General features: G+C 36.4%; 1 protein-coding gene across 1 annotated transcript; it reads right to left on the bottom strand.

Annotated features, from left to right (window-relative positions):
* Positions 1 to 687: 687 nt before the first annotated feature.
* Positions 688 to 17,217, bottom strand: SLC7A9 (solute carrier family 7 member 9). The gene is made up of 15 exons (XM_054640913.2): positions 16,911 to 17,217; positions 15,560 to 15,648; positions 14,585 to 14,952; positions 14,234 to 14,361; positions 12,920 to 13,067; positions 11,751 to 11,993; positions 11,070 to 11,195; positions 10,232 to 10,331; positions 8,787 to 8,831; positions 8,335 to 8,458; positions 6,008 to 6,111; positions 5,023 to 5,119; positions 3,649 to 3,798; positions 2,903 to 3,077; positions 688 to 1,439 (listed from the first exon to the last, which is right to left on the bottom strand). The coding sequence occupies exons 4-15, from the start codon at positions 14,336 to 14,338 to the stop codon at positions 1,375 to 1,377; spliced, it is 1,482 nt and encodes a 493-aa protein (XP_054496888.2). The 5' UTR covers positions 14,339 to 14,361; positions 14,585 to 14,952; positions 15,560 to 15,648; positions 16,911 to 17,217; the 3' UTR covers positions 688 to 1,374.
* Positions 17,218 to 17,924: the final 707 nt, after the last annotated feature.

Below are 17,924 nucleotides of genomic sequence, written 5' to 3'. Positions count from 1 at the left end.
CAGGGCAGGGTTATGTCTTTATACTAAAAACTACCTGTACAATGGTTACAATTCCTTCCCAATACCCAGCACCTGTGTTAGACAGTGAGCTTCTACTCTAAACCAATCTGTGAGTGCCACCAGCACAGCAGAAGATGGAGGCCAAGAAGGAGAAAGGCTGGACATGCCCAGATCCCTCCATCTTGCCCCCTGAATCCCCATTCTAAAAACCCCAAAAATCTATTTTTCACCCTGTGATAAGTTCACTATCATTCTACTTAAACTGTTGTGGCTTGTAATTCTTCATCTAAGGTTGGTAATTGTTTTTTCCAAGGGCTCAATCGAAGGCACAGGGGTCTGGGGCTCTGTGCCAGGGTCTCTGAGCCCCTGGGCAGGGGCTCGAGTCCTCCAGGGCAGCCAGAGGAATTTCCTGGGTTCCCACAGGTGCAGCCTCCTTTTCTCCCAAATTCCCAGCCACATGCTGCCTTCTTCCTTCCCCCATTGGCTGAGGTACCAGTGAGGTACAGCCTTCCCAAACCACCTACCCCATATCCCCTAGAACCTGGCGTTTCCCCCCAAATTGCAGACACTCAGCCTTGTGCTGTTTCAGGAGTCAAACTGGCTGGGCTCTGTAACAAACCTGGGGCTTGAAGTTGGCAGAGACATTGACCCATTTCAGAGATGTTAATGTGAGAAATGGTTACTCAATTTTCATAATTTAAAAAGGTTTATTAAACCTTATCAAAAATACAACAGAACACTGAATAGAGAAAAAAGTTACAGCACCAGGAGCAGAGGATTTCCCCACCCTGTGCTCACCCACACAATGGAGATTTGGCCTTTTAACCCTTAAACCCCTCCCAAAGTTCTGTCCATGGACCCCTTCTTCACTGTCCAGTGGAGGAGATCTCTTCCCAAATGCTGACTGGAGCTCAGATGTCACCACAGTGACCAGCAGCCCTCCCAGATGTCCCTTGGTAGCCACGTGAGGGGGTACAACAGAACTACAAACCTATAAAACTTTTCTTAGCCTATAAACATGATGTTTGTCTGTTAATGGTGAGAGTCAATCATCACATTGCTCATCTATCACATTAACACCCCTGGAATTGCTTGTAAAGACATTAAAACACACCTTTGCTAAAAATTGTAATTCAGAAAACAAGACACCATGATTTATTAACAAACAATGAAACCAGACTTTGCTGGACACTGTAGTCTGGCTTGGAAATCTTTTAGTTATCTACATTTGATGCTTTGAAGTACTGAAGTGTTGCAAAACTAATACACCAGTACCAGCATAACAATTTAGCAAGTATATATGTGTGCCAAACTAAATTGAATATATTTCAACCAGTACAGCACTTAAAAACAACCTGGTGGGTATAAAAGACTTCATTCAGTAACGTCCTCTTCTGGAACAACTTCCAAAAGCATCTGCAGGTGCATAGTCATGGGCTCTGAGGAAAAGATTTATTGTTAGAGGCTTTATAAGAGAACTTTCAATTCAAACTCTAAGTGAGAAAACTATCCCTCTGTGTAGTTGTTTTTTTTTTTTTTTATCTGAATTCCTATTTCAAAATGAAAAATAAAGGGTGGGGAATAAACAGCCTTAAGATCCAAACTACAGCATTCCTCATTTCCAGACTTCCATTGGAGTATAATGCTTCCAAATTATCTAATTAAAATTATTACATGATAATTAATCATCCTAGGGACAAGGGAGACAGGTGATGGGTTTTTTAATGTCTGAAGAATGCAACTGATGCTGTTGTATGCAGCTAATTCCAATTACCCTCCTAGAAATACCCGTGTATCCTGTTTCACCTGAGATAATATCAGATTTCTCCAGGGATTATGCAATCAGCTCATAAATGATCACTCTGAGTTCTTGCAGCTTTCACTGTACTCAGCCCTGGGATTATTTTTTTACCTTAATGCTGTTAACATTTTCTTTAGCAAAGATAGTAAAATGAATAATCAGAGGTAAAAGCCCAGTGTTTGGTGGCATAAGAATGTCTGGTAAACTTCAGTTAATGGCTAAAGCAATGTTTTGAATTACAGATAACTGAAAAACTAACTTTACAGATGAATTAGTTCTGTTTCCTTGTGCTACTATAGTGCTGTGTGGTTTTTTGTGAATTAAGCTCAATTTTTCCTCAAGTCAGGTGTTATTTCTTTTCAACAGGAAGGAGTAAAGCCCACTGCATGCTAGGGAAATTCCTTCCCTCCACGTTCTGCTCACATGCTTTATGTGAAAAATGCATATTATATGATTGGCTCTTCACAAATATTAAAATGAATACTCTATGTGTTATGTTAGAAAATTATGCTGTATTAATCTCTTTTAAGTAGTGTGGTAAATACAGGTTTTAGGCTATAGCATAATATTAAAATAGAAACTATGTGATGTAAGATACTTTTTCTAACTAGCACAAAGAATGGAAAAGACAATCAATAAATTCTTCACATTATCCTCTCTGGCTAGAGATAACAGCAACAGACCCAGAGATCCCAAGAGACAAATTATTGCCTCCTTATAAGGATTCAGACTTGGAGGAACCAAGGGGGTTGATTTACAAGATGAGGGGAGGAAGCTGAAATGAAGCAGAAACGCCCTGGTTTGAAAGGAATGTTTGAATCATGTGTGAGATCTATGAATATCAACAGACTATTGCTTTGAAGAGGTAATTCTTTGTTAGCAAGGTCTGCCTTTTGGCAGAGTGCAGAGCACCCAGATGTCCAGAATTCTTTGCTTTTTTTTGTCTCTTATTGTCCTAATTTTTACTATTTCCATTACTATTAAACTTCTAAAATTTTACAAAAGCAAATGGTATTTTTTACACTTTAGAAGGGATTGACCAGATAGTGAACTTTATTATACTAATTAACCTCAAGTTTAGCAAGTGTTGGGTTTACTTACTTGATATTTTTTGTGCCCAGCTGAATTTTAAATGAACAAAAAGTGCATAAACTATAAGTCCACTAAGTATAAATAAAGTACAGTACAAATAGGGCAGTTCAGGTGCACTGATGATGGGTGCCAATACCAGCACAACTGACACCAGTGTCACTATGACAGGAATGATGATGGGTACCTGCAAGATACAAAGAATAAAATCACTTCCTCATTCTTTGGCTGTTTTTACAGAATTTGCCTGTAGGAAAGAATATTTTTATTGCCTTATTTGCAATATTGCATTTTTTTACTTTTTCTGGAATCACATGGGGCAACTGAAGGAGTAGCAGAACTATGGGCAGGGAAAACACTTCTGCCAAATTATCCACTAAGATCTCTTATTTCAAATTGCAGTGTCCAGGTTTGCATTTTATTAAATGTGGAACTGACTTACATGCAATGGCCTGGGGTCTTACTTTGGATATTCTTTCAGTGGCAGTGTGCTGACTGCAATTACCCATCTCTGAAAATCTGGCTTTTGCCCTGTGGTCTGTGCAAGTGAAAATCAGCAGTCTCTAATCTTTTCCCAGCCCTTATGAGCTTTGAGCTTATGAGTGCTGGTGCAGATCTGCTGTTAAAGGGTTGGATTTCAGGTAAGGGGAGTAAAAAACAACGATAGTGTCCAAGGGGGCTGCTTAAACATCCAGATACTGAGTGTGAATTCCTGCTACAGCATCTATGGAATGGAGGAAAAGCCACCCAGAACTTACCCTGATCGGTCTCTTGAGTTCCTTCCTTGTAAACCTCATAACAATCAGTGCAAGTACAGTTAAACCATAAAATATCCAGACTGCAAAACTAAAGTAATTGATGAGGGAATCAATGTCACCAGGAATAATATAAATAATAGCAATGGCCCCCTAGAAATGAAAACAAAAATTAGAGTAGTCAATAATAGAAGAAGGCTGAATTTACTTCTGTTTCAATACAGCTGCATGTGTGATGTTCCAGAGTATGAACTGTGAATGCTTTTGCTTAAATATTTGGGTTTAAGTGCATTGCAGCCCCTTTAAAGATTGTGACTGCTTCCTGCCAACATGTGGTTATTTTTGTGTGCAATCTTTTAAAAGATTTTAAGTCAAAATGCTTATCATTTTTATGCATTAATCTGTTTTATTGTTGACTAGCTATCTTGAAGATACAAAATATATTTTTAGGTTTTTAGTACTACTGAGGAGGAGGTGTCTTTACAAACAAACTGTGGGCAGGAGGGTAGATAAGGCCAGATAGGGAGAGGTGAAAGAAGCAATGGGCAGAACCATAAATTCCATAGGAATTCCACTAATTGACACACACACAGACTGTTACTCACTCAAGACTGTGCTACATCTCTGGATTTAGAGAAGAAGAACAGAGACATGAGGAGAAAGATAAAGCAGGGGTCACACATTAGAAATGAGGTCTGTATGAGGTGATGTGGGAAGTCTGCACCTCCCAAGGACCTCAGCCAATGGGAAAAGAGAGGGAAATGTGGCTGGAAATTGGGATTAAAGGGAGGCTGTGTCCTCCAATAATTGGAGAGACCCCAGGGGAATGCCCCATGGCCTCTCCCTCTATTCAAATAAAGTTACGAGACTCCTCTGCCTCCTTTTACATAAACCTCAGGTGTTTGTGGATTAATTTTCCTGACAGGATTGAATATATCTTGTTTTGCCTTGAAGATAAATGGGTAAAATAAAAATAACAAGATGTTCTAGATTTATTCTTAAATGTATTTATTAACTGGACTTTTTTACTGTGAATTAAATCTTCTACATGGAGGAAACAGAGTAATGATAGCTTGCTTGCAAGCATCCTGTGAAAGGTGTCTCTAATATTAAACATTCATTTAAGTTTTTGTTCTCATGTAATCGATTCTTCACCATTTTGATTTTTAAAGTCCAGTTCTGGAACAAATATATTCAAATTAGAGAAGCTGGGGGTTTTTTGTAGTCCTTTTTCCAAAATGCATTTAGCAATTTTCTTGTCTAGATAGTTAATGATAAGTATCAAAACTGCTGGTAAGAAGCTGTGAAGGTATGAATTACTGGAGAATTTTTGCTGAGAGGTGATGATTATTTTTCTGTATTTAAATATATCCTTACATAAAATATGATGGCAGGTGCTGGTGTTAAGTGCTTGACACTGATGTAAGACAGAATCTTCAGCACGTGCCCCTCTCGGCCTGCCACGTACACAAGTCTGAGAAAACAAGAACAAGGCAGGGACGTTAGTGTGGCTCCTGGACTCTGAGAGTGTCACTAAAGTGGGCATCCAGCCAATTCCATCAGCATTTTCTTTGATAGGCATTGGGATTTAAAGGTTGTAGCAGTTCAAAATAAGGGAAGTTAAATAACCAGTATTTAAAAAAAAAAAAAAAATATATATATATATAAAATATATAATTATAATATATATAATATATTATTTTATATAATATAAATATATTAAATATATATATATATAATAAAATATATATATAAAGCAGTGAGCTAAAACAAATTCTGAACAGTATTAAAATAGTGCACTTGAAACTAATTTCAGAATCATTATTGAAAATTAGTTTGGGAAATGTTACCAACTGTGTTTCTTTTAATTACATATTTCCTTTTTCATGTGTTTCATAGCAAAAAGGTATATTGGCAAGCTTTTGTCAAAAATGGTCTTTAAAACCACATTGTGTTCAGATGCTTTTGAAATCCTAAAATATTTTAAATAGTAAATGGAAGTGCTGAACAACTGATAGAAAGGAATAGCTTGTCAGCTACCCTTGCTGGTGTAGTGATGTTTGTACTGGTAACTTTTAACTGTTCAATTCTCAGCTTTAACATTTATGAGAGATAAAAAAACCCTTTTGTGCTATAGTGCTATACCTTCATTGAATTAAGAAGAGACCATGTTTTCTAATTTTTCAAACCTAGCCACTGTTTCCTCTTGAAAATTAAACAATATAGCTAGATTTACAGGCAATTTCAAAATACATTTTGTGTAATGTGTAGCAGAACAATGTTCTTATGTCTGTAGTTACATTGATACAAATTTTTCCATCCTTCAAAACCTTCCATGAAGATATTTAGAATGGGGACTTACCTGCCTGCAGTGAAACAGGTGCCATTGGCAGATCCAAGGGTGGAAAATACCACAAAGAGAGGAACTATCCAAGAGGCTGGATAAAGGACTCTATCTCCAAATGTCTGGGAAATGGGATTAAAATTAATCACTTTTATCATTTTAATTGCCATTTAGTATATTCAGTAATGTTAGAGTCTCTTTTTAAGTAAAGTAAATGGGTATCTGAGCTGTGTTACCCAACAAAACCATGTTGTGTATTTTGTGTAGTTATTAAAGAATGCTCTGCCAAATAAAGACTTGGATTCATTCACTGGCCACTATAAAATGGAGTGGAGTGTTCTTGTCATGATGTTTAAGATGCAACATCTGTAGGAGACATTGGAAGGCAGATGTAAAAACTGCACAGAAATTCAATTCTGTCAAGACCCCTGCTTTGGGATGTGTCTGCAAAGACAGGAGGAGGAAGATGGAATTGCTGCAGAGCTCTGTGCACACAAAAAGCTGCACACAAAAAGCTGTGCACAAAAAGCTGTGCACAAAAAGCTGCGCACAAAAAGCTGCGCACAAAAAGCTGCGCACAAAAAGCTGCGCACAAAAAGCTGCACACAAAAAGCTGTGCACACAAAAAGCTGTGCACAAAAAGCTGCACACAAAAAGCTGCACACAAAAAGCTGCTTCCAGCCTCTCTAGGAGGAGGAACATCAGCAATGACAGCCTCAGATGGGGACAAACAAGGACAAAATCCCCTGGTCTTTCACCACATTTGAGTTTTCACCTGTGGCATGGTTTGTTAGTTCTTGCTGTAGATCTCAGATAGGTGCCTTGTCCAAATCAATTTGAATTTCAATGTTTTTGACAGGTAGGTTCAGTTTTTAGTTCGTTTTTTTTATGTTTTTGGTTTTTTTAAGTAAGTCAAGCATAAAGAGCTTTGGTTTTGCACGAGTCTGCCATCAGAGATGTTCCTTGGTGCAGGAGTGGGCGCTCAGAGGCTGCTGACAGCTGTGGAGAGCTCCCTGCACAGGGCACTCCTGGGCTCTGCTGCCTCTGCTCAGAGCCAGGGCTGAGGTTCTGTAAATTCATTGATTGATCACTTCAGTGCTGCTTGCTGTGACTGTTCAGAGTGTGGGTGTAAAGGTGGATTGAAGGGGACTGGTTTTTATACAAGATTTAACTTCATACATTCTTTGCTGTACCTTTTGGTGCAGACAAGCTCCTGAAATGCACAGAAGAGCTAAATTTAAAAGCTTTTCTTTTAATTTTTTTAAAATTTATTTTGTTTTTATTTTTATTCTTTAAAATTTTTTAAGCATTTCAGCATTACTGTTCTTCTTCACTGGGCTAGACTATTTATATATATATATATATATATATATATATATATAAAATACATATTTTAATTATTTTGTTTTATTAATTACTATTATATTATTAAATAATATTTCTATATTATTATGATATTGTTTTATTGTTTTATTTTATATCTATATATAAAATAGAATTTATATATATGGAATATAGACTTTTAAAATATATAATATAAATAAAAATATATATTATATGTACAAATTATATATATATATATAATAAATATATATAATAAATATATATAATAAATATATATATATATATAAATATAAAATATAGAATATAAATATATGTATTTTTTAATATATATGTATATATTTAAATGCTTGTCACATACTGTTTGTTTTCCCCAAAATCCAGCATTAGGAAAATTGTTGCAGGGCCTCAGTTGTTTCAGAGACATAGAAAATTGACTGAGTGGTACTGAAGGGGCAGATGTATTTTTTATGGCTTCAGAAACTTCTGTAATTTCTACTTTTACCTGTAAGAGCGTCTTGCAAAAATGTAAAAATCCTATCTTTCAAATTTGTTAAGGAAAAAAGCCCCAAAAGAATAAGGTGGAAGTGACTGATGGACAATTTGCTGTTATCTCCATAACAAACTCAGACCTACTGTCCTTTGGCATGTGCTGCTTTCTCAGAAATACTGGGAACGCTGAAAATGCCAAAGCAGCTGTCAGGTGTTATTTCCCTTTCCATCTCTTTGATGCCAAAGGAAAGCAGTCTCCCTCTGACCTGCCATGTTTACAAAATGTTTGCAGAAGACTTTGTTCTCTTTTATTCCCATTTGGAGATGACACAACTACTCTGTCAATTTGGCATTACTGAAATTTTAGATTAAGGAATGATAGTAAATAATGGGGGGAAAGGTGGCACTAACAGCTTGGACTGAAATTAATTTTATCTTACAAAAAATTAATGGAATTTAATGGCTCACATGACTTCAATGCAGATGTCTTAGTACAAAATTAAATAACTTACCACAGCAACAGCCTGGGACTGCAAGAGCTCTGTTGAAGTCATCACAGTGAAATAGGAAACATTTATCAGAACGTAACAAACTGTGACCAGGGGGATTCCAATAATTATAGACAGTGGCAGATTTCTAAAGAATGGAAAAGTAAAACCCCATCAGCATTGCTGGATCACTGCTACAGTTGTCATAGTAAACTCTGGATTCTTACTTTTCCTATTTACTTTTTGGGTTTTTTTTAACTGTAGAGCTATGGAAATCAGGATTGTAAACAATTTTGCAAAGATACAAAGCCTGTAATAATAATTAGCTCATTAGCTTTGTCTGTTAGTGCTCAAACCTTGAATGATAGAATATTAGTGCTTTTAAAAAACAAACCAAAATATATGCTTGCTTATAGAAAAATACATAGGGTTTGATTTCTTGCCAGTAAAAACACTGCTTTCCTCCACAGTTTTACCTGTAAGGATTTTTAAGTTCCTCTGTGATGTAATTGAGTTGATTCCTGGAAGGAAAAACATTCATAGAGTATTTCAGCAGTCAGGGGTTTAAATACTCACCTAGGAGGTGAGGTTGTTTCTTCTGTTATTGGTTTTAATCTTTTCAGTTTTAAAAAGGAAAAAAAATGTAAAATCAATTTTTTAAGTGGGAAAACTGCAGGACAAAACCAATGTGAGCTTCTTATCCAAAAGTCAGCCTCTTGATTCACCATCTCTATCTGCATTATCTCTAGTACCTCTGACACTAAATCTTGGTTAAAATATCCCAGAATAATCAAACAAAACTTTGGCAGACATCTTGGATTTCCAAATTTGCCTTTCAACTTCAAGTTTTGCAGTATCTGAGTCTTGTCAAAGAAAAGCACAAGTGCTGGGGGCAAAGAGAAAAGCAAATCTGCTGCTGTTTCAGAGTGGTTCTGTAAATCATCCTGCCTTTGGAAAACAGGCAGGAAAACCTTTTCAAGGATTATACCTATCTGAATTATAATGTCCAAATACCCATTTCTGTTTGAGTGTGTGGACCAATTGAAACAAGGTTTTTATATTCAACCTAATTGAAACAAGGTTTTTATATTCATCCACTCTGAAAATCTGAAGAGTTAGTATTTACAGTTCAAAGGCAAATTTTCAAATGTTAGTGCCTGGTGGTTACATACACAAATAATTATTTAGGGATCAGCTTCTTTACCCTCTTAAAAAGTCCATATGAATGCCTGAATTAGCAGACCCATGCCCGAGTTGAGGCACTCAAGCTTGGAAACAGAACCTAAAAAAATAATCTTTTTAAAATCAATTCAGTTTCAAAAGCTTTCAAATGGGAATTGCTGTGTGGTAGATCAAGATTATATCCTTATTTGCTCTAAAGTACTGACCTATATACAGACTTTTGCAGTTTGTACATTTAAGAATAACAATGGATTTGTGCCAACAGAGCTCTGTGCCAACTGACATTTCCTGAGAAAAAACCTGCAAGTTGAACTTTATAATTTCTGACACAAAGTTCCTTTTTATGTTCTCCTGGACTAATCAAACACAACTAAATACTATATTTCACAAGGAATGGAGTTTGTTGGGACAGCCTGCAGGGAAAGCTGTTTTGTCTAACACAATGGAATTAAATGTGTTAAATTCCCCTCATTGCTGCAGGATCTGAGCACCTTCAGCACCACAGCAGGAATAGTCCTTTGGGGAGCTAAGATATTCTCTTTCCCTGACAAACAGACACTAAAAGAGGGTGGAGTTCTGGGGTTTTTTCACCCAAACTAGTGTTCTATTTTCCAGAATTCACCCAGACATTCTTAATAAGAAGTCAGTTGTTAATGTCTTCAGAGGGCTCTACAGGGAGAGAGGAACCCAGTTAAAGGCTGTTAAACTGTAACTGTGAAGGTTAATAAAGATTTCTTACCATCCATCATATGCCCAGAGTCCATTATAAAATGCCAGACTGATAGAGCTAACAGAAATTTTACTGCCCTTGAAAGAATCTTTAAAGTTATCTGTTTTTCCTGCAAATAAGAGGAAGATTACTGATCAGTGTTGAATTTAACTCTTGTAATCCCCCCACCAGATGAAAAAACATTCCAATATAGGTCCCAAACTTTTCACTTATAAAATTAAGGAAGACCCTTTTGTATTAATTGATGTGTAGTTTGTATTTCTAGATCTGTAGTTTGTAGATCTGTAATTTGTATTTTTACACTTACAAAATTAATGAATACCCTTTTGTATTAATTGATCTGTAGTTTGTATTTGTAGATTTGTAGTTTGTATTAACTTTTCACTTATAAAATTAATTAGTACCCTTTTGTATTAATTGATCTGTAGTTTGTATTTCTAGATCTGTAGTTTGTAGATCTGTAATTTGTATTTTTACACTTACAAAATTAATGAATACCCTTTTGTATTAATTGATCTGTAGTTTGTATTTGTAGATTTGTAGTTTGTATTAACTTTTCACTTATAAAATTAATTAGTACCCTTTTGTATTAATTGATCTGTAGTTTGTATTTGTAGATCTGTAGATTTGTAGTTTGTATTAACTGATCTGTAGAAGGGTGCATTTTGCACCCATCCCCCTTCTGTGAAATAAAATGCCATTATTTCCAAGAGATTTAGAACTAAAACCCAGAATGAAGAGATTCAGGGCTGTCCCTTATTTCTGTGTCACTTCTCTCAGTGGGGAATTTTTAATCATCATAGCAAAAGCTAAAATAATTTTTTTCAAATAACATATATTTTATTACCTTGTGCAAGGAGAACAATTCCACTTACAATAATGATTGTGACAATGATCATTTTAGCAGCTGTGAGAAAATTCTGGAGGTAACTTCCCAGCTTCACACTCAATGAATTCACAATTGTAATTACCACTAAAAGAAATCAAATTATAAATTTTTGCGCTGTTTGTCAGAATTTAAAGAAAAGTTGCCTCTCCCTTTATTTATTGTTCTGCTTTTCTATCACACTTTTTGTTTATATTATATACAGTTTTTACTTAGTGTGTTTGGATAACTTATTATAATAGTGAGGAAAAATAGATTTATGAATTAGACTTTTATAGTACCTTTAATAAAAACATTTTGAAATTGCACAGCATTCTGATAAATAAAGAAATACTATTTTCACAGTTATTTTTTCTTCCTTTTCTGCTAGATATAGGCATTCATTATACAGATGTATCTATCTTAAGGAAGAATAAAAAAACCCTCAAACTAGGGAAAAACCTAAAAACCTTAAAAAAAATTTAAATCCATCCTTTTTATGCTGTTTAATTAATTATTGTGAGAAGGACTCACTGGACTGTGCCTTAAAGATTTCTGGTGTCTCTGAGAAGAGGAACATAAGGAAAATGCACTTGTGGATGGGGCCAGACACAGGTCACGATGCAATTTTGGATCTGGGCTATTTAAAATTGTGCTTCTTACCAATAGCAGCTGCTGCCAGACACTTGATGACAGCCTGGGGTGGATCACAGCCCGGATAAAAGGGAGCTGATGCATATTCTGCAAAGCTGAGGCAGATGATTGCAAAGGAGCTGGGTTTTGTGACCAGCAAGCTTGTCCAAGAAAACAGAAAGGCTGGAATTGGCCCAAATGCCTCCATGAGGTAAGGGTATTCTCCCCCAGACTTTGTGATCATTGTACCAAGCTCAGCAAAACAAAGTGCACCTGAATTGAACAAAAAAAGCAGGTTTAGTTCATGCACTTTTGAACCTGGCACTGCTTGAACAGATGATCACTTTTTAATAGGTAGAAAAGTGAAGGGAGTTGATCTGTACAGTGGACCATTACTCTCTTCGTGTTTCTGAATATTTCACTGTATATGCAAAATAAAATTTTAATTACTTGTGAGCAATTGAAAGAAATACCCTGAAGTTATTCAGATGCAGTCCAAAAATTATTACCATTGATTTGTAAGACTTCACCACAACAAACAAACATTTTGATTTCATTTGATTTTTGTTTAAGAAATGAATACTTAAGCACTTAAGTGAGAACTGCACTGGCTGACATATCTATTGGAAGCTTGATAAAACAGACTTTCTGCACCATTTTGAACTAAAATGTCTGCTAAGCTCAGCATTAAAGTACAGAGATACTTCCTGTTCTATTGCTGTATGTGGCATCTTGAATTAAGGTTTTTCTTCTATGCTGCCCCCCCCATACAATGCTCAAAAATTTCTTTGTTTTACTTCTTGAAATATTTGGAGGTGCTTAGAGCTAAATTTTCAGATAATAGAATTATAATTACAGAAGTAGAAAGCCAGCAGAAAGTACCTGGCTCACTCACTACCCGTAAATTTCACACATTGGCAGCTATTTAAGTAGAAGACTGTTTCTTTATTACAGTCAGTGGGTGAAGCAGGAAAAACTAAAACTTCCTTTCAAAATAGAGTATGATTTACAATTTTGAAGCTTAATTTGTTTTCTATAAACACCCCATTTTTAATTTGTGGTTGAGTACTGCATATATAGAGCAGGATTTAGTTAATTTTGGTCTAGGTGCTATAACCTAATTTGTGAAATGAGAGTATGCAGAAACAGCAGATATCAGGATTTAAGGCAAAGATTCAGATTCTATGTTGAGTTTTTACCTAATGTTGCCAGAATTCCACAGGCTGCCCAGATGGTTAAACAAGGACCCACAGCTTCCACATTGGCAAGAACGGATTTTGGAGAAACGAAGATACCTGAGCCAATAATGGTACCAACAATCATACAGATTCCACTAATGAGGCCCACCTTGAAGTAAAATGAGATGGTTTTGTAAGCAACTTCTAGTAATTCACCAATTTCTTCTCAATATCATAGAACTACAGTAATTGTCATTACTGACTGATTTTTATTGGCTTTCAATATGCAAGTTCTATAAGGAAATATATTAAACAATTTTGAAAAGTTTCACTCTTCTTATCAGGATCTGTATGTGCCCTCTGGTGTACTCCTGCTGTTTTCAAAAGTACATCTGTTTGTGTTTTGCCTGCCTATTTCCTTTATTAAACTGTCTTTTGGATTATGTGAGTCTCACATATAACCTTGAATGGGTGAACCTGCCCTTGCCTCTCTGATTAAGCCATGACATTCTTTTGCCAGCACTTGATGAATTCTGAATTTTCTAAGATTCAGAAATTCATGGATGGAATCCTTTTTTGTTGCTGTTGTTGTTGAGCAGCTGTTTTCCTGTCCTTGCTTTAAATATTTGAACCCAGGAATGGTGTTGATACCACTGGGTGATAAGATCCTGTTCTCCCAGATCCAGAGTGACCTACAATATTGCATGAAACCACTGAAACTGAGGCATGGGCTGCTTGGTATTTTTCTGATAACTATGGCTTCTCTAATAACATCAGCATTTTTCCAGTCTTGGCACCAAACTCAAACCACATAAATAATCTTTCTCCAGGCTACTTAAATTAAGAGAAATGCCACTCCCTCCTGAGAGGAAGTGACACAACTGTTTTCTAAACCATCTGTAATTTTCTGGAGGAGAGAGATTTCCACTTGTCTTCAAGTACCAGTGCCTATTTTCTGGCTATGAACAATAACAAACTTTCAGAAACAATGAGCTGGACAACCCACTATGACTTCTGAAAATTACATGCAGAAAAAAACGTTTATGAAATGCCTCAGTTGATCAACTTAGAGCAAGTCTTTGAATTATTTTTATATCTGATAACTTCAATGACATATTCTCGGGGCTTTAGTCTGTTTATACCAGAGCTATTTAACTTCAGTAACTGGCTGCTTCTGAAAGTGCAAGCCAACCACATAGCTGAGGTCTTGGGATATTTTTGCTAAATTGGGACACATTGTGGTGTTTTTGTGATGCACATGCCCAGATTATCCCCGTGTGCCTCCCTCTGCCAGCCCCTGACACACAGACCCAAGGGGAAAAGAAAAAGCTTTGCCTGCTTCTGTAGGTTCATCGTTTGGGGCTCATGACTCTCAATGGATTCTCTGTCCTCTCTTCCTTTGTCCTCTCCTTTTCTTCTCTTCAAGCTTTCTCCACCCATTTGTTTTTTCCTTCTTGAATTTTCTAAGGAAATAACAACAAAATCTTACTCTAGCATGTGAATATTGCTTGACTTTAGCTGATGCACGTGGGTACAGATTAGTGCAGGTAAATATCGCCAGAAAACAAACACATGCACACAGTCACTGCCAGGAAAAGGATTTCCATGGAACTACCTGCTCGGAGAGGAGAAGGGATGTCAGCTTCACCTGCTCTCTGCCTGGCTGTGGATTTTCCTTTCACCCACCTGGCAGGGGATGTCTGTGCCTTCTCACATTCAGTTTGCAGGATGTCCTCACTGCAACGATCCAGCTTTTATAGCCAGTCCTTCCTTTGAACTACTCCAAAGGTCCAGACAGATTTTATCTTCCTCCCAAAAACTGGTTTTCTTCTTATCTAGGAGACCTTCTTTCCATTCTTCATTCAATCAGACTTTGCCTCAGTTCCTTGGAGATGGAAGCATCTGCTAAACAGAGTGTGGGCTCCCAGAATTATCTGTTTAGCAGCTCCCAGAATTATCTGTTTAGCAGCTCTTTGCCTCAGAAAGAGTCACCAATCTTCTCTCTGTTGATTCAGGGTGAATGTCTTCCACTCAATGTTTTGTCCTTTTTAGAACTGGAATGTAAAGAGTTTGTTTTCAAATTTAAATTTAGACTTACGGGTTTTTTTCAGTGAGGATTTTGCTTGTTTCCCCTAGTACTGGTCTAAAATACAATCTGAGACAGTGAAGGAAATTGATCGGGTTAGGTCCTGAGTCTCTAAAGGAGATCCAGTCAAAAATCTCTTTTCTCCTAAGACTCTACAACTGTATTTACTTCACTTTGAATGCTGAAGATCCTTCTGCTTTCATACAGATGGTAACTCTGGAAGGCATCTTGTTTAGGAAATATAAGTTGGGGTTTTTTTGTAAATTAATTTGTAACTGTCTACAAAAACTGCAGCATTTTAAATTGACAGAACACCTATCTCAGTATTGTTGGTCTTCAGAGACATTTAGGCTACAAAGACATCAAATTTATCTTCTGAATTATAGATTTTTTTAAGATAATCATAATGAATCTAACTTTTAAGATTGAACCTATGAAGGAAAGCTGCACACATGAAGAATGCAGGGCTTGGGTGGCTGAACTTCACTGCAGCTTTGTGCCCAACATCTCTCTTTTAAAGTCCTGTATTTAGACTGCTTCAATCATTACCTTTAGCAATTCTTGCTTTCACTTACCTTATTTATTTCAATTTGTTTGCAGTTAATCAGGTGCAGGAATCCTTGCCAAGTGTGTTTCTCCTGTTAGAAGCAAGGCGTGTCCATGTCTGAAACCAGAATATGAAGAAGGAGCAGCAGCCTAAGTACAGAGGTTATAAAAGGTAATCATTAAACCCATTCTCTGCCAAGAAGTTTTGAGTTAGGAACCACAGGTAAACTGATAGTCCAGTTCGTTTATCTTTAAAACCAAGAAAATCCAGCTTTGTTCCATTTGTGGGAATGTTTGTCCAGTGCTAAGCAGTGTATCACATAGTGAGAGTGAACCATAATGTGGAGAGTCTGTTCTGATGATCTTTACAGCAAGTAGTTGCTAATTTAGAAATGCTTCGGCAAGATAACCTTGAAGTAATTGTCACATTATGGGTGTGCATTAAAACCATATGCTCAGATGTTATTTGAAGCCTGTTAAAATAATTGATGTTTGTATCCTGAGAAGGTACAGAAGCACAAGCAAAAATATTTCCTTTGTTTCTCATTAACTTGAGGCAGCTGAGTGGGCAGCTGGTGTTCCCTTTGCTTGCAGCTACAAGTATTTTCCATTTTTGTAAATATTTAAAGATCTTGCTTCAGTCAAAAATGTCATTCTGTTTCTATGCGGTTATATATCCAGGAAAAAAAAAAAGTATTATTATCCCGAATTCTGCAGTAAGGTAACTGCTTTCATTTGAGCTAGTCATCCCTAAAACACCTGCAAAAAGACCTTTAATCATGTTAATCACTTGATTGTTTTTAGCAGTGCAGTTGTACAATTCCTTTGCTGTGTGACACTCCAGTCAGTGAGCACCCCCTGTAAATGAGTTTGTCAATAAATACCCACTGGGAAAAGCTAAAACATGCTCGGGCACTGGCTCCTGATGTTAACATTTAACATTTGTTGCCTTGTTGAGATAATGGCTCATAAACGTGCACTTCAGGGCTGGGAATTAGGACCAAATTGTTGGGTCCGAGTATCAACAAACCCACCCTAAGCACGTTTTGACAATTGTCTTCCTCCCGTTTTAACAAACTCCTTAAGCATGCAGGACTGATCACCAGGAATTCCCTCTGCAATGATGATGTAAATCTGTGACTAAAAATGGACTCTTCAGAGCATGTGAAATATTTGTTAGTTTATATTTGCCATTTTTTCTGGGTTTTATTTTTATTGTTTTTAGTATTATTGGTTTTTAATATTGGTATTATTGGGTTTTAATATTATTGTTAGTTTATATTTGCCATTTTTTCTGGGCCAGACTGCACTGGGAATGTTTTTCTCCAAGGCTGAGGTTTCAGAGTAATGTTGGTACAGAAAACAAAACCAAAACTGTACCTTCTTCGTCATTGGCTTTTTCCTCTCTTTGTTTTTGTTGTTTAATTCTCACAGAAATGGGGTTAAGACACAAGAGAAGCTCTTCCATCTTAAATAACTTCTTGAAAAATTAGCACAGTAAGAATGGCCAGACACAACTTGGGAGTTTTTTTCTTTGCCTACAGATAAAGAGAATAAAACATGTTAAAATTATAGTCATGCTACAACCATATGAAAGGCAAATATGAACAATTTATTCCTTTTTCTGAAAGTTTTAGAAGGACTTTTTAAATATTTTTCATGGTAATTGTGATATATTATTAAATTAACCAATGTTTTCATATCCTTCAATTTCACAATTTCACATTTCCCAGTTTCATTTGGGATCAGATATTATGTAATGCACCTCCATGTTCCCTATTCTGATAATTTTGAAATGAAGGTTTATAATCTTTTCATACCTGTGTTATTCCTGAAATGCCACATAGACTATTGAAATGGCTGATGTGAAAAGAAAACAAAAGAAGGGGAGGTCATATTATGGGGCTAACAATGTCCCTTGAAATGAAGCAGGCACATCTTTCACATCACCTCTACCCTGAATTTACAGACCAACAAAAACCCCAAAAACCCTTTAATTTTGATGAAAAGACAATGGGGAATGTAATCTTTAATGTTCAGTCAAGTTTTGCTGAGGAATTTTTCTTAGATTTAGTGCAATCTTTGATTAATTTGTGCAGATGCATGTGTCAGTTGCCTTTTCTTTCTCCTTCAGATCTGTTTTCCATTTTGTTTCTTCAGATCCCATAAAAGCAGCATTGAAAAGATGTAGTTTGAGTTTTTGCCTGAGCAAATGGTTTCTTTAGTCCACCTGCAGTGTCTGTCTGCAGAGCTCCCACCTGTTTAAAAGGTGTCTTAAGTCTGCAGTGATTTGACCTCCACTAGTCTGTGCTTCTTTATAAAAATATAAAAGTATCTTCATTTATTGTCTGGTTTTGTTTTAGGGATTGCTCTCCCTGGGATGCTGTAAACCTA

The sequence above is a fragment of the Agelaius phoeniceus genome, chromosome 12 (assembly GCF_051311805.1).
Source record: "Agelaius phoeniceus isolate bAgePho1 chromosome 12, bAgePho1.hap1, whole genome shotgun sequence".
NCBI classification, from domain to species: domain Eukaryota; kingdom Metazoa; phylum Chordata; class Aves; order Passeriformes; family Icteridae; genus Agelaius; species Agelaius phoeniceus.
The sequence above is the reverse complement of the archived record's forward strand: the minus strand, read 5'-3'. Positions and strand labels throughout refer to the sequence as shown.

Coding starts and splice junctions, on each gene's coding strand:
- SLC7A9 (XM_054640913.2), bottom strand. CDS start 14,338: ATGGGTGGAGAAAGCTTGAAGAGAAGAAAAGGAGAGGACAAAGGAAGA. Junction 8,832..10,231: donor CTCTGGGCATATGATGGATG/GTAAGAAATCTT, acceptor TTTTCCTTCCAG/GAATCAACTCAATTACATCA. Junction 6,112..8,334: donor AGTCCCAGGCTGTTGCTGTG/GTAAGTTATTTA, acceptor CCCATTTCCCAG/ACATTTGGAGATAGAGTCCT.